The sequence below is a fragment of the Lagenorhynchus albirostris genome, chromosome X, assembly GCF_949774975.1.
Source record: "Lagenorhynchus albirostris chromosome X, mLagAlb1.1, whole genome shotgun sequence".
NCBI lineage: Eukaryota > Metazoa > Chordata > Mammalia > Artiodactyla > Delphinidae > Lagenorhynchus > Lagenorhynchus albirostris.
In genome coordinates, this window is record NC_083116.1 from 43594601 (window position 1) to 43610423 (window position 15823).

General features: G+C 38.2%; 1 protein-coding gene and 1 long non-coding RNA gene across 2 annotated transcripts in view; one reads left to right on the forward strand and one right to left on the reverse strand.

Annotated features, from left to right (window-relative positions):
• Window positions 1–1540, reverse strand: part of LOC132513018 (uncharacterized) — a 28409-nt gene extending 26869 nt beyond the window's left edge. Inside the window, exons 1-2 of the long non-coding RNA XR_009538415.1 lie at window positions 1147–1540; window positions 865–1047 (exon numbers count right to left, since the gene is read on the reverse strand). This is a non-coding gene — a long non-coding RNA (uncharacterized LOC132513018). The remainder of the gene's footprint in view (window positions 1–864; window positions 1048–1146) is intronic.
• Window positions 1186–15823, forward strand: part of ZMAT1 (zinc finger matrin-type 1) — a 34538-nt gene continuing 19900 nt past the window's right edge. The window contains exons 1-2 of the mRNA XM_060137230.1: window positions 1186–1471; window positions 15587–15693. Coding sequence (XP_059993213.1) covers window positions 1186–1471; window positions 15587–15693 — 393 coding nt within the window. The remainder of the gene's footprint in view (window positions 1472–15586; window positions 15694–15823) is intronic.

Here is a 15823-nt window from a genome sequence, read left to right on the forward strand (position 1 = left end):
AATAACAGTTTTTATAGGAATCTGTAAGAAGATTTAATACAGCTAAATAATAAAGTAAAAGAAGTGTGGGGAGGTGGAGGCAGTGGAAGGGGATGAGATAAGGAAGTAAGAGGGGAGACTAATAGTGCAAAGGTGTGTCCTTTGACTGTCTAACAAGCAAAGGTGAGCTATTGATAAATGGCAGCAAAATGGAAATAGATTGGAGGGTTTGAGATCAGAGAAAAGGAGACCAGTGGGACAGATGTCATAGTTCTGGCAAGAGATGATGAGTACTTGAAATAGGGCAATGGAAGTGAGACTGGAAAGGAGAACATACCCAAGAGAAACTTTTGCACAGATGCACCATGACACACACCCATCAACAGAGAAATGGTTGGATATTGTACAGCATTGACAGTGAGTGAACTACAGCTATATGGATGAATCTCAGAAACAAAATTTTAGTGAAAGAAACAAGCCCCAAAATGCTACCTAGAAAAATATATAAATTTTTGTTAAATTTGAAAACAAGACAACATGGTTTAGGCACACATCTATGGCTAGAATGTATGTAAAAGGGGTATGGAAATAATAACATAAATCAAGATATTGGTTTCTTTGGAAGTTGAGGAAAAATATGGTGAGGAGATTCAAATTATAAGTAATATTCTAGTTTTTTGGTTGGGTACTGGATTCCCAGGTTTTTATTGTAATTTAGATGGGTAGATCCATAGTTAAGCAGGACCTTAGGGCCCATGATGAAATGCTTCATGACCAAGGCTTCTGCTTATTTCTGTTCACTGAGGGCTGTAAGAAAGGCAGGAGAACATATATTTTAGAGATATTTTGGGGGTGAAATAAATTGGTTTCCAGACATTTTTTTACCTTAAATTGGATTTAGATTAGCTCCTCCAACGGAAGAAGCTTCATTGTGTGAGGCCCACGTGCCTTTACATCCCGCGCTTTTCGCCCTTTGCCCTTGGTCACCGTTGCTTCCCCTCCAAAGGGAGGCGGGTGACGCCGAGCCGTGGGGGGAGGGGAGGGGTGGCCCGCGGATCTGAAGCGTTCCTATTGGTGGAGAGAAGGAGTGAGAACGAGGCTTGAGCCAGAGAGAGAAGAGGGGCAAGGGGCGGGGCTAAGAAGGAGGCGGAGACAAAGGAACTTAACTGGAAAGAGACGAAGTGCAATTGTCCGCGCCTCGCTGCGATGGCGGCGGCGCGAAGCACAGCCACACCGCTGGCGGCGGAGTCTTCCCCTCAGGAAGCTACCGTCTCTGCCGCCTCCTCCTCCTCCTACACCGCCTGCGCGGCGGCGGCGGCGGCGGCGGCGGCGGCAGCGGTTGTGACTGTCTCCTCCGCCACCTCCACCCCTGCCTGCTCGCCTGCCGGTGGCTGCGGCGACGGCGGCGGCGGCTTTGGCGGCTCCACTATGGCGGCGGCGGGGAGGGGGGACAGTAGTTTTAAAGTAGACACCCGCCCTTGCCTCAGAGAAGGTGAGTTCCCGTCCCGGGGTGTGGGGGCGGCCCCGTCTCCTTCGCTGCCTCAGTTCAGTCAGTCCGAGATCGGACTGGGCGCGGTTCGTTAGCGCCCCACCCCCCACCTGCTGTGGCGCAGTAAAGGCCAACCTCACCCCGTCCCGCCCCGCCCCGCCCCGCCGTTGTAGCCCCGAATGTGCCAGACGGACGTAGCAGAGAAGGGCTTACCTACCTCCCCCTGCCCCGAGAGGGATGGCCCCCAGGAAAAGGAACTGCAGGTATTCACAAGGCAGGAGTTCGAAGGGAAAAAAATACCACATAATTTCTCTCCCAGTCAGGGCGCTTTAGTATTCTCTGTAGGAAGCTGAGGTGTGATTTGGTGAAAGCAGAGGAGGCAAGGTAGAAAAGTGCAGTGGAACTAGAAGGTCAGGGTAAGGGAAGGGGGACTGACGGAGAGAAGGGGCAGAGATGAGAGAGCAAAGGCCAAAGAAACGAGAGGGAGGAAATCTCCCTTTAGGGAAATTCAGCATCTCGCAGTGGAAAAACTTGCAGTAGTATACGTGAGGAGAGACAACATTAGACATTTGGGGAGGTTAGAGTGTATATTGAGCTTTAAGGTAGGATCGGTTGGATTTTAGGATCGTAGGGTCTGGTGGAGGGGGTTGTACTGAGGAAAGAAGAGAGGGAGAGGCACAGATTTCAGAATTTTCTTTGGCTATTTGAGGGTGTGACCTTATAAAGCAAGGTTTTCATGCCCATCTTTTAGGTGGTTTTGGTTTTAATAAGTGCTTTTGTACCTACCAACAGGTATTACTCCTAACATAAAAAGACTATTTCTTGACTATTTCAGTAGAAGTGGTATTTAGTTCACACAAAGTATATTATATACTTGTAAACAGCCTACTAACAGCAAACTGTAAAATTTGCCATTGAAATGTGTTTTAAAGCAGTATTGGAAATGCTTCTTAGGTGGTTGAGACCAAGTCCACCGCAGAAGATCTCAGTAAAGCATTTTGCCATAGTAAAGTTCATAATTAATTTCCAGGATATTCTGTGTCACTGTATGCTGCTAATTTGCCTCCAAAGTGAAAGACCGTGGACGCCAAAATAGAGTAAAATAATGTAAGTTACTTTTTCTTAGGAGGACACTGCATTAAAATTATCCCATAAAAATAATTTTCTCTTCACATTCTTAAATTATATATCCCATAACCTTTGACTCCTTTCACTTTGGAGGAATGGCAAAGCAGTAAAAAAAAATCCCTTACAATATTTGTCATATGCACATTACATAAATGGCACTTACTAAATATGGAAGTTAGAAATACACTGTAACATGATTTTTTTTAATTTATTAACTCTCTTACTGAAAGCAACTTTTGAAAGACTATTTAGTGCATTCAGTCAGGCTGCATTTGTACAGTTGTTCTGGGATGAAAGTATGAAATCTCCTGGATTTTTTGTTTTTATACCAAAGTTTCTGTCTGTAACCAACAGGAAGGGGAGAACAGTTTTTCAGGGGTGAAGATCACAATTCAGTTTGGCTCTCATGGCCTTTTCACAGTAAGGTTTAGGACCAGCATCTTATGGAAAAATGCCTTTTTGCCTGGCTCTGTGACTGGCTTAGTTGCATTATCTTTGATATGCAAGTATTAATGGCTTTAAGAGATATAAATTCAGAAAGTAGCAGCAATACCCTGTGTGTACTACTGCTAGCTGGTAAAAATGAGGAGAGCCCTTGAATAGGGGTCTGGTGTAGTGAATCTAGCTTCTGTTGTTAGTTTATCCGCTAGATTTTTCTGACCCTGAACAGATTCCAAGCTTCCTGGATTTGGGTCTTGACATTTTTGAAATAGAGGTAATGGAGTAGCCAAACTCGAGGTTGATTTCAGATCTGAAAGCATGAACCATGATTTTGCAGTGCTGCATTGATAATCTTTCGATGGCATTTCCATGGCTGTGCACTGGAACAGTGATTCATAAGCCATAGAAACCTTCATCGAGAGTTATGACCTGAGATTCAGTGAGTAATGAAATCTGTGTTGTAAGTGTTGAGACAATTTACTAGGATATGAGAAACCAAATATAATTGCTACCTAAAAATTATCTCTTACCATTTCATTTTGGGTAAATATCCTTCATTAACTGTTCAGTCCAAACCAAAACTCTTAAATTTTCATCTAACAAATTATGCATATTTGATATAGTACACTGTCCAAAACACTATTAGGTCTCAAAATATTTTTGTTTAGATATTTATAAATGCCATAAATGGTTACCAATTATGATAGTGGCTAAAAGAGAAGAGAGAAAAATGTTTCTTGGTGGTGTGCCAATGTCTTTTGCTTGTTTATTTTTTTAAGTCCTAGTTAGGAGATGGCTCTAACAGGTGGCAAAGAATTGTCAAGATTCAGATTATTACAAATCCACTCCAGATAGGACCATTAAAAGTTGTTTGATAAAGCATTTGCTGATCCATTTTCAACTGTAGTCAGCATTCCGGAGGATTTCATCTGTCTTGGGGTTGGTAATGAGCAAATATCAGTGGAGATTAGAGATTGCCAAGCAGGGAAGATTAGAAACTGTGAAAGGTTACAAGTGGGAAATTGGGCAATCAACATAAAAACAATCAACAAATAAAAGAAATGCCAAGTGAACACACATGAAAAAAGCACATACCTACCCCAAATTCATGGCAAGTGGAGTCATGAGAGTTTGAGGGACCCTTCATATTTCATTCAGTGAAGTTTTTCAAAAATGTTTAATGGCTCAAAACTGAATTTTCATCCAGTATTGATGTTGCCATGTGATCATAGTAAAAATCAAAACAAAAATAAACAAAAACCCTCTTGTTTATTTTCCTCTTCCTTTTAAGAAAAAGAAATTATTAAATGGATTCTCTTTTAGATTGGAGGACATGCTGGCATTTAATTTAGTTAATGATCTGTTTGCACAGCCATTACCTAACAAGACTTTCCTTTGTCTTGATGTTATTCAGTAAGTTCAAGTGCAGCATAAGAAAACCTAGTTAATAGCCTTTCCTTCATTTGTTCAGGAATCATTTATTGAACACCTGTGTGTGTGTGCGCGTGCACAGGCTCACATGCACCTGTGCCAGGCACTTGGTTCAGTGCCCAGAATATACAGGCGCACTAGACACAGCTATATTATAGAGCCCAATAGTAGTGCTTGATAGTAAAATTATAAAATATAAAAATAATTGGGGAAAAAGCAGTTTTAAGGGTAACTAGCCAGACTCCTAAACTATCAAGGCTCCACCATCGTTTATTGTAAATCTGTACTTTGCCCATGGTGTTTCAAATACTATAGGCACACTAAAACACATTATATTATATATCTAATGTTAGTACTAAGGAAGAATAATTAACCAACTGTTAGAATTAATTTTTTTTCCAGACTGAAGCAATTTATTTAACACTTGAAGTTGTTGGCATATTTAACAATCATCAGAGTGTAATACTGATAAAGCATTATATGGGTTAATTTATAAAATATATTCTTAGCAGTTATCTAATAAACAACATTTGTCATTGATTGAGTACCTACTGGCATAATTGCTTTGCTTTCCAAATTGAGACAATCTTCCAGTGTCACATAAAGTATTTTAAACTACTATGAAACATACATTCATTCGCTCATAAACTGAAGATTTTATAAAAAGGGCAAAATAATTAAAATTTTAAAATCAAAATCATAGGTTTTATTTTTCATTGTATTTTATTTTTACAAGAGATAAATAAACTGACACCAAGCATTGTAAATGGATAACCACAACAAAAGCAACAATGATTGCAATTACCAAACACGAAACATACTCATACTATTTCATAATATTGCCATTCAGTCCAGTAATCCTCCACTGTAACAGCTCCTTACTTTGCAGTGAAAATTGATTTCTATATTTTTTGCCTCTGAGTCCCTGTGGGATTTTTCTTTTATTCAAACAAAAGGTCACAAAAATTATAATCATCCTCATCAGTTCACTGAGTCCCATGTAATTAATTTTTTTTATCTTGATCTTTTGTTAGCACTTTTATGAATTCACCAGTTTTCCATTAGAGTTTTGAAAATGCTTATTCATTCAGTTCAGCAGTATACTCAGTTACCAGAACCTGTACTTGTCAGAGTCTTTTCCATGAACACCTTGAAGATGAAACCCTTTTATAGGAACATTTTTGTGAAAGCATCAGAGTACACCCAGAACTGTCTGTAAATGACAAAAGACGTAAAAATGACCACGGTTAAAGATTTGATGAAAGTTCATATTAATGCAATTGACAAGGATATTTAGTTATTTCTGAAATATACATTTTAAAGTAATAACTAGAATTATGACATATAACATTATACCAGAACATATAAGATTTTTAGAAATTTCATGTAGTCTGAAACATTTATATTAATGTATTTCCATACAAATAACCCAAAGGAAGTTTAGTATTAGTTGTTTTTCTTTGTTTTTTTATACTGCAGTTTCTTATTAGTCATCAATTTTATACACATCAGTGTATACATGTCAATCACAATCACCCAATTCACACAACCATCCCCACCCCACCATGGTTTTCCCCCCTTGGTGTCCACATGTCTGTTCTCTACATCTGTGTCTGAACTTCTGCCCTGCAAACTGGTTCATCTGTACCATTTTCACATACATGCGTTAATATACAATATTTGTTTTTCTGACTTACTTCACTCTGTATGACAGTCGCTAGGTCCATCCACATCTCAACAAATGACTCAGTTTCGTTCTTTTTTATGGCTGAGAAATATTCCATTGTATATATGTACCACAACTTCTTTATCTGTTCGTCTGTCGATGGGCATTTAGGTTGCTTCCATGACCTGGCTATTGTAAATAGTGCTGCAGTGAACATTTTGGTACATGACTCTTTTTGAATTATGGTTTTCTCAGGGTATATGCTCAGTAGTAGGATTCCTGGGTCGTATGGTAGTTATATTTTTAGTTTTTTAAGGAACCTCCATACTGTTCTCCATAGTGGCTGTATGAATTTACACTCCCACCAAAGTGCAAGAGGGTTCCCTTTTCTCCACACCCTCTCCAGCATTTATTGTTTGTACATTTTTTAATGATGGACATTCTGACCAGTCTGAGATGATATCTCATTGTAGTTTTGATTTGCATTTCTCTAATGATTAATGATGATGAGCATTCTTTCATGTGTTTGTTGGCAATCTGTATATCTTCTTTGAAGAAATGTCTATTTAGGTCTTCTGCCCATTTTTGGACTGGGTTGTTTGATTTTTTGATATTGAGCTGCATGAGCTGCTTGTAAATTTTGGAGATTAATCCTTTGTCAGTTGCTTCATTTGCAAATATTTTCTCTCATTCTGACGGTTGTCTTTTCATCTTCTTAATGGTTTCCTTTGCTGTGCAAAAGCTTTTAAGTTTCATTAGCTCCAATTTGTTTATTTTTGTTTTTATTTTCATTTCTCTAGGACGTGGGTCAAAAAGGATCTTGCTGTGATTTATGTCATAGAGTGTTCTGCCTATGTTTTCCTCTAAGAGTTTGATAGTCTCTGGCCTTACATTTAGATCTTTAATCCATTTTGAGTTTATTTTTGTGTATGGTGTTAGGGAGTGTTCTAATTTCATTCTTTTACATGTAGCTGCCCAGTTTTCCCAGCCCCACTTGTAGAAGAGGCTGTCTTTTCTCCACTGTATATTCTTGCCTCCTTTATCAAAGATAAGGTGACCATATGTGCGTGGGTTTACCTCTGGGCTTTCTATCCTGTTCCTTTGATCTATATTTCTGTTTCTGTGCCAGTACCATACTGTCTTGATTACTGTAGCTTTGTAGAATAGTCTGAAGTCAGGGAGCCTGATACCTCCAGCCTGGTTTTTCGTTCTCAAGATTGCTTTGGCTTTTCAGGGTCTTTTATGTTTCCATACAAATTGTGAAATTTTTTGTTCTAGTTCTGTGAAAAATGCCAGTGATAGTTTGATAGGGATTGCATTGAATCTGTAGATTTCTTTGGGTAGTAGAGTCATTTTCATAATGTTGATTTTTCCAATCCAAGAACATGGTATATCTCTCCATCTATTTATATCAACTTTAATTTTTTTCATCAGTGTCTTATAATTTTCTGCATACAGGTCTTTTGTCTCCTTAGGTAGCTTTATTCCTAGATATTTTATTCTTTCTGTTGCAGTGGTAAATGGGAGTGTTTTCTTAATTTCTCTTTAAGATTTTTCATCATTAGTGTATAGGAATGCAGAGATTTCTGTGCATTAATTTTCTATCCTAGTACTTAACCAAATTAATTGATTAGCTCTCAGAGTTTTCTGGTAGCATCTTTAGGATTCTCTATTTATAGTATCATGTCATCTGCAAACAGTGACAGCTTTACTTCTTTTGCAATTTGGATTCCTTTTATTTCCTTTTCTTCTCTGATTGCTGTGGCTAAAACTTCCAAAACTATGTTGAGTAAGAGTGGTGAGAGTGGGCAACCTTGTCTTGTTCCTGATCTTAGTGGAAATGCTTTCAGTTTTTCAGCATTGAGGACGATGTTGGCTGTGGGTTTGTCATATATGGCCTTTATTATGTTGAGAAATGTTCCCACTATGCCAACTTTCTGGAGGGTTTTTATCATAAATGGGTGTTGAATTATGTCAAAAGTTTTCTCTGCATCGATTGAGAGGATCATATGGTTTTTCTCCTTCAATTTGTTAATATGGTGTATCACGTTGATTGATTTGCGTATATTGACGAATCCTTGCATTCTTGAGATAAACCCCAGTTGATCATGGTGTATGATCCTTTTAATGTGCTGTTGGATTCTGTTTGCTAGTATTCTGTTGAGGATTTTTGCATCTATGTTCATCAGTGATATTGGCCTATGGTTTTCTTTCTTTTTGACATCTTTGTCTGGTTTTGGTATCGCAGTGATGGTGGCCTCATAGAATGAGTTTGGGAGTGTTCCTCCCTCTGCTATATTTTGGAAGAGTTTGAGAAGGATAGGTGTTAGCTCTTTTCTAAATGTTTGATAGAATTTGCCTGTGAAGCCATCTGGTCTTGGGCTTTTTTTGTTGGAAGATTTTTTTTTTTTTTTTTTTTTTTTGCAGTATGTGGGCCTCTCACTCTTGTGGCCTCTCCCGTTGCGGAGCACAGGCTCCGGACGCGCTGGCTTAGTGGTCGTGGCTCATGGGCCTAGCCACTTCGCGGCATGTGGGATTTTCCTGGACTGGGGCACGAACCCATGTCCCCTGCATCGGCAGGCGGACTCTCAACCACTGCGCCACCAGGGAAGCCCCTGTTGGAAGATTTTTAATCACAGTTTCAATTTCAGTGCTTGTGATTGGTCTGTTCATATTTTCTATTTCTTCCTCGTTCAGTCTCGGAAGGTTGTGCATTTCAAAGAATTTATCCATTTCTTCCAGGATGTCCATTTTATTGGCATATAGTTGCTTGTAGTAATCTCGCATGATCCTTTGTATTTCTGCAGTGTCAGTTGTTACTTCTCCTTTTTCATTTCTAATTCTATTGATTTGAGTCTTCTCCCTTTTTCTCTTGATAAGTGTGGCTAATGGTTTATCCACTTTTTTATCTCCTCAAAGAACTGGCTTTTAGTTTTATTGATCTTTGCTATCGTTTCCTTCATTTCTTTTTTAATTTATTTCTGATCTGATCTTTATGATTTCTTTCCTTCTGGTAACTTTGGGGTTTTTTTGTTCTACTTTCTCTAATTGCTTTAGGTGTAAGGTTAGGTTTTTTATTTGAGATGTTTCTTGTTTCTTAAAGTAGGATTGTATTGCTATAAACTTCCCTCTTAGAACTGCTTTTGCTGCATCCCATAGGTTTTGGGTCGTCGTGTTTTCATTGTCATTTGTTTCTAGGTATTGTTTGATTTCCTCTTTGATATCTTCAGTGATCTCTTGTTTATTAAGTAGTGTGTTGTTTAGCCTCCATGTGTTTGTTTTTCTTACAGATTTTTTCCTGAAATTGATATCTAGTTTCATACCGTTGTGGTTGGAAAAGGTACTTGATACAATTTCAATTTTCCTAAATTTATCAAGGCTTGCTTTGTGACCCAAGATATGACCTGTCCTGTAGAATGTTCCATGAGCACTTGAGAAGAATGTGTATTCTGTTGTTTTGGGATGGAATGTCCTATAAATATCAATTAAGTCCATCTTGTTTAATGTATCATTTAAAGCTTGTGTTTCCTTATTTATTTTCATTTTGGATGATCTGTCCATTGGTGAAAGAGGGGTGTTAAAGTCCCCTATTATGATTGTGTTACTGTCGATTTCCCCTTTTACAGCTGTTAGTATTTGCCTTATGTATTGAGGTGCTCCTATGTAGGGTGCATAAATATTTACAATTGTTATATCTTCTTCTTAGATTGATCCCTTGATCATAATGTAGTGTACTTCTTTGTCTCTTGTAATAGTCTTTGTTTTAAAGTCTATTTTGTCTAATTTGAGAATTGCTACTCCAGATTTCTTTTGATTTCCATTTGCATGGAATATCCTTTTCCATCCCCTCACTTTCAGTCTGTATGTGTCCCTAGGTCTGAAGTGGGTCACTTTTAGACAGCATATATATGGGTCTTGTTTTTGTATCCATTCAGCCAATCTATGTCTTTTGGTGGCAGCATCTAATCTATTTACATTTAAGGTAATTAGTGATATGTAAGTTCCTATTACCACTTTCTTAATTGTTTTGTGTTTATTATTGTAGGTCTTTTCCTTCTGTTTTGTTTCCTGCCTAGAGGAGTTCCTTTAGCATTTGTTGTAAAGCTGGTTTGGTGGTGCTGAATTCTGTTAGCTTTTGCTTCTCTGTAAAGGTTTTAATTTCTCAGTCATTCTGATGAGATCCTTGCTGGGTAGAGTAATCTTGGTTGTAGGTTTTTCTCCTTCATCACTTTGTATATGTCCTGATTCTCCCTTCTGGCTTGCAGAGTTTCTGCTGAAAGATCAGCTTTTAACTTTTTGGGGATTCCCTTATGTGTTATTTGTTGTTTTTCCCTTGCTGCTTTTTATATTTGTTCTTTGTATTCAATTTTTGATAGTTTGATTAATATGTGTCTTGGTGTGTTACTACTCCTTGGGTTTATCCTGTATGTGACTCTCTGTGCTTCCTGGACTTAATTATCTATTTCCTTTCCCATAATAGGGAAGTTTTCAACTATAATCTTCAAATATTTTCTCAGTACCTTTGTTTTCCTCTTCTTCTTCTGGGACCCATATAATTCGAATGTTGGTGCCCTTAATGTTGTCCCAGAGATTTCTGAGACTGTCCTCAATTCTTTTCATTTTTTTTTCTTTATTCTGCTCTGCAGTAGTTATTTCCACTATTTTATCTTCCAGGTCACTTATCCGTGCTTCTGCCTCAGTTATTCTGCTATTGATCCCTTCTAGAGAATTTTTAATTTCATTTATTTTGTTGTTCATCACTGTTTGTTTGCTCTTTAGTTCTTCTAGGTCCTTGTTAAATGTTTCTTGTATATTCTCCATTCTATTTCCGATATTTTGGATCATCTTTGCTATCATTTTTCTGAATTCCTTTTCAGGTAGACTGCCTATTTCCTCTTCATTTGTTAGGTCTGGTGGGTTTTTACCTTGCTCCTTCATCTGCTGTGTGTTTCTCTGTCTTTTCATTTTGCTTAACTTACTGTGTTTGGGGTGTCCTTTTCGTAGGCTGCAGGTCGTAGTTTCCATTGTTTTTGGTATCTGTCCCCAGTGGCTAATGTTGACTCAGTGGGTTGTGTAGGCTTCCTGGTGGAGGGGACTCGTGCCTGTGTTCTGGTGGATGAGGCTGGATCTTCTCTGTCTGGTGGGCAGTTCCACATCTGGTGGTGTGTTTTGGGGTGTCTGTGGCCTTATTATGATTTTAGGCAGCTTCTGTGCTAATGGATGGGGTTGTGTTCGTGTCTTTCTAGTTGTTTGGCACAGGTTGTCCAGCACTGTAGCTTGCTAGTCATTGAATGGAGCTGGGTTTTTTCGTTGAGATGGAGATCTCTGGGAGATTTTTGCCGTTTGATATTATGTGAAGCTGGGAGGTCTCTTTTGGACCAGTGTCTTGAACTTGGCTCTCCCACCTCAGTGGCCCAGCGCTGACGCCTGGCTGGAGCACCAAGAGCCTGTCCTCCATGCAGCTCAGAATAAAAGGGAGAAAAGAAAGAGAGAAAGAAGAAGATAAAATAAAATAAATAAAAAATTAAAACCTGAAATAAAATAAATTAAAAAAATAATTATTAAGAAAAAATATTTTAAGTAATTAAAAAAAAAAAGACGGACAGACAGAACCCTAGGGTAAATGGAAAAAGCAAAGCTGTACAGACAATAATCACACACAGAAGCATACACATAAACACTCACAAAAAGAGAAAAAGGGAGAAAAATATACATATCATTGCTCCCAAAGTCCACCTCCTCAATTTGGGATGATTCGTTGTCTATTCAGGTATTCCACAGATGCAGGGTACATCAAGTTGATTGTGGAGATTTAATGCACTGCTCCTGAGGCTGCTGGGAGAGATTTCCCTTTCTCTTCTTTGTTCGCACAGCTCCCGGGGTTCAGGTTTGGATTTGGCCCCGCATCTGTGTGTAGGTCTCCTGAAGGCTTCTGTTCTTCACTCAGACAGGACAGGGTTAAAGGAGCAGCTGATTCGGGGGCTCTGGCTCACTCAGGCCGGGGGGGAGGTAGGGGTACAGATGTGGGGTGAGCCTGTGGCGGCAGAGACCCCCGTGACCTTGCACCAGCCTGAGGCGTGCCGTGCGTTCTCCTGGGGAAGTTGTCCCTGGATCACGGGACCCTGGCAGTGGCGGGCTGCACAGGCTCCAGGTAGGGGAGGTGATAGTGACCTGTGCTTGCATACAGGCTTCTTGGTTGCTGCAGTAGCAGCCTTAGCGTCTCATGCTCATCTCCGCACCCCTGTTGATGCACTCTCCTCCGTGGCTCCGAAGCTGCCCCCCTCCACCACCTGCAGTCTCTGTCCGGGAAGGACCTTCCTAGTGTTTGGAAAACTTTCCTCCTTCACAGCTCCCTCCCAGTGGTGCAGGTCCCGTGCCTATTCTTTTATCTCTGTTTTTTCTTTTTTCTCTTGCCCTACCCAGGTACGTGGGCAGTTTCTTGCCTTTTGGGAGGTCTGAGGTGTTCTGCCAGCGTTCAGTAGGTGTTCTGTAGGAGTTGTTCCACATGTAGATGTATTTCTGATGTATTTGTGGGGAGGAAGGTGATCTCCGCATCTTACTCTTCCGTCATCTTGAAGCTCCTCTCATATCCCTTTTTAATCACTTCTTTTCCTTTGTTGAATGAAGAATTAAGTCCAAATGCCCTGATGAAGCCAATTATGATTTGGCCTCATTCCAAGCTTTCAATTATTGTCTTTCATATTCTTGTGTATCCCCAGGTACCTTTTCTCCACTCTTTTTATCTGAATTTTATTCATCTTTTAAAGCTTAGTTCAATACCTGTTTACCTCTAGAAAGCTTTTCCCAAACTCCTCAGCAGGAACCCACTGTACCTTATGTCTTATATCACTTATGACATTTTGATCTTGGAATCATAGTTCTTTTTAAAAATAATTAATTAATTAATTTAACTGCACCGGGTCTTAGTTGCGGCACGGGGATCTTTAGTTGTGGCCTGCGGGATCTTCTTTGCGGCATGCAGGATTTTTCAGTTGTGGTATGCGAACTCTTAGTTGCGGAATGTGGGATCCAGTTCCCCCACCAGGGATTGAACCCAGGCCCCTGCACTGGGAGTGTAGAGTCCTCACCACTGGACCACCAGTGAAGTCCCCATGGTTCTTTCTATACACATCTTCCTTACTAAATTATAAATTCCTTGAGATTAGAAGTTATTCACTTGCTGTGTCATTTCCAACATGTGGAACAGTCATGTATTTATAATGGAAAAAAGTCAAGGTAAAACAAAGTTCTGCTCCACCAAATAACACATGTGACAAGTTATTTCGATTTCAGTGAATCCTAATTTCCTAACCTTCAGAATGTGGCAAATATCACTTACCTTGCAGACTTATTTAAAGAACTAAAGGAGTAAGCTATTATCTTGTTTACACATAGAGGGCCTTCAATAAGTGCTCTTTATTTTTTCTTATCTCTTTCCAAAATGTGTACCATAGTACTTTGAAACTAACCTCAGTAAATACCAATAAAGCTAAATGATGTGCAAGACATTGAGGGCCTGAACTTGGGTAGTGTTATGGGGAATTAAAAGGAAGAGATGGATATCAGATAATGTTATAAGCTAGAATTGACATGAAACAGTGATTTTCTGGGGAGCAGAATGGCTGAGATTTTGAATCTGGAATATTATGCCATTTAATAAAGAAAAACAGACCAAGATCTTGTTTGAGAAAATGAGTCAAAGGCAATAAGTCTAGGCAATACCATTCTAAAGGAAAAGTTGTAGGGGTACCAGTAACTTCATGGACTTCATGGAAATTTATCTGGGTCACCAGTAATGAAAGGCTAGGTTAAAATATTTAGCCTTCATATTTCCCAACTTGAGTGTCAGTGTCAAACTTTGACTATTAGAAGTGGGGAAATCTGGAATTAAAGGTTGATCTAGGAAAGAAATGAGTGTTAAATTTTAGGAATTGTTGAACCTCTAAATTAGTAGTTTCCTTTTGTCTTCTTAATGGAAACTTTTCCTCTGTAACAAGTTATATTGCCACCAAATGATAATATTTACTTATTATTAAAGAATTCAATAGGAAGCTCAATATCTTATCACTATGCTCAGATTGCATATAGTAGTTAATTCTGAAACAAGGCAAGTCCTGAAATACATTTTAGTTAAACTCTCTACCTTGCTGACTTTAAGAGTCAAAGTTAGAGAAATCATATATTTTAAAACAACCTAAAAATAATTCAGAGAGGATACTATATATTATAGGGATAAATTTTTAAGTGTTCATCAACTTGTTTTTGACATGTTCCTGGTTACAGTTATTATTATCTTGAGCATGCAATTTAAGTAAGCATTTTAATCCATACAGTGGTACTGAAAACAAAGCTTAGTTGTAGATATCCAACATAACTTTTAAAATAAATACCTCTAAAGGTTTTTAAATAGAAAGTCCTACATAATTCTTGCAAAAATTGAAAGAAAACAGTTGTACAGAAAATAAAATGTTAAATTTTCTCCCTTTCTTCCTTTTCTAGCCCCGCTTCCCAAAGTTAATCACTTTAAAATTTAATTTATATCTTTCCATATTTTTTATATGTGATGTATATTTAATTTTTGTTAGTGTTGGAAATGGATGTATTGTATTTATTGTTCTACAACTTTTTATCCATTTAATATATCATTGGCCTTTCTCTGTGAAAGTATGTGTGGTATCAGCTTATTCATTTAAATAGCCAAATAGCAAACAAAATTTTGATGTTTTGTGATTTATACCTTATAGATGCACTAATAAATTTGGGGGGAATACATTGAGCTGTTAAGAAGTTTAGATAGAAGTGTGGACCTCAAGTGTAAATTCAGAAAATTTTGGCATGTGTTATTTATTACAGTGAGAAACATTTAGAAATAACACTTCTAGATGTTATTATATGAACATTACTTTATATCTTTGGCGGCTTCTGTGAGACTTGTTTGGCCAGATGAATGTGCTAATGTTCGTAAAACAATGGAAAATGTTTGCCTACTATGGGCAAAATTTTTTTGTGGTTCCGTGTGATTTTTAGATAACATTGGAACCATAGCTCCAGATAAGTGACAGTCTTATAACAATGCCTTTTTAAGGATTGTCTACTGTAAAACACAAATTCCAAGGCTTGGTTTTTTAATCCTGCTGCTCATTATTGGTGCCCCAAATCAGTCTACGAAGCTCATGAAGTTACTGGTACCCCCATAACTTTTAATTTGGAATGGTATTGCCTAGGCTTATCATGTTAAATAAATAACACTTGCTATATCCTACATTAGAGGCATATTTATTATGCTCATATTAAATTGCATACTCAATAAGCAAAAAGCTTTTACTGTAGCCTCACAAGCACTCAGGTTTGAGGTGGTATATGAAACAATATGTAGTTGAAGAATGAAAATGATACTTCTAAATGTTCATTTATGTGATATATAGTCTCATTACCCTTTATTTTATTCATAGATATGACTTGGAAAGAACAGGAAAAGACTGAACTTTTTACAGATAATTTTTGTAATATATGTGGAGTGGTGCTGCAGTTTGAATCACAAAGGATTTCACATTATGAGGTAGGTTAAAAATACTGGGAATAGAATCTAAAATAGGTTTTTAAATATAACAGATAAACTTCATATATTATCTGTTTTTGATTCTTATGAGAATCCTGTGTATTATTTCCCTTTGATGGATGAGGAGCCT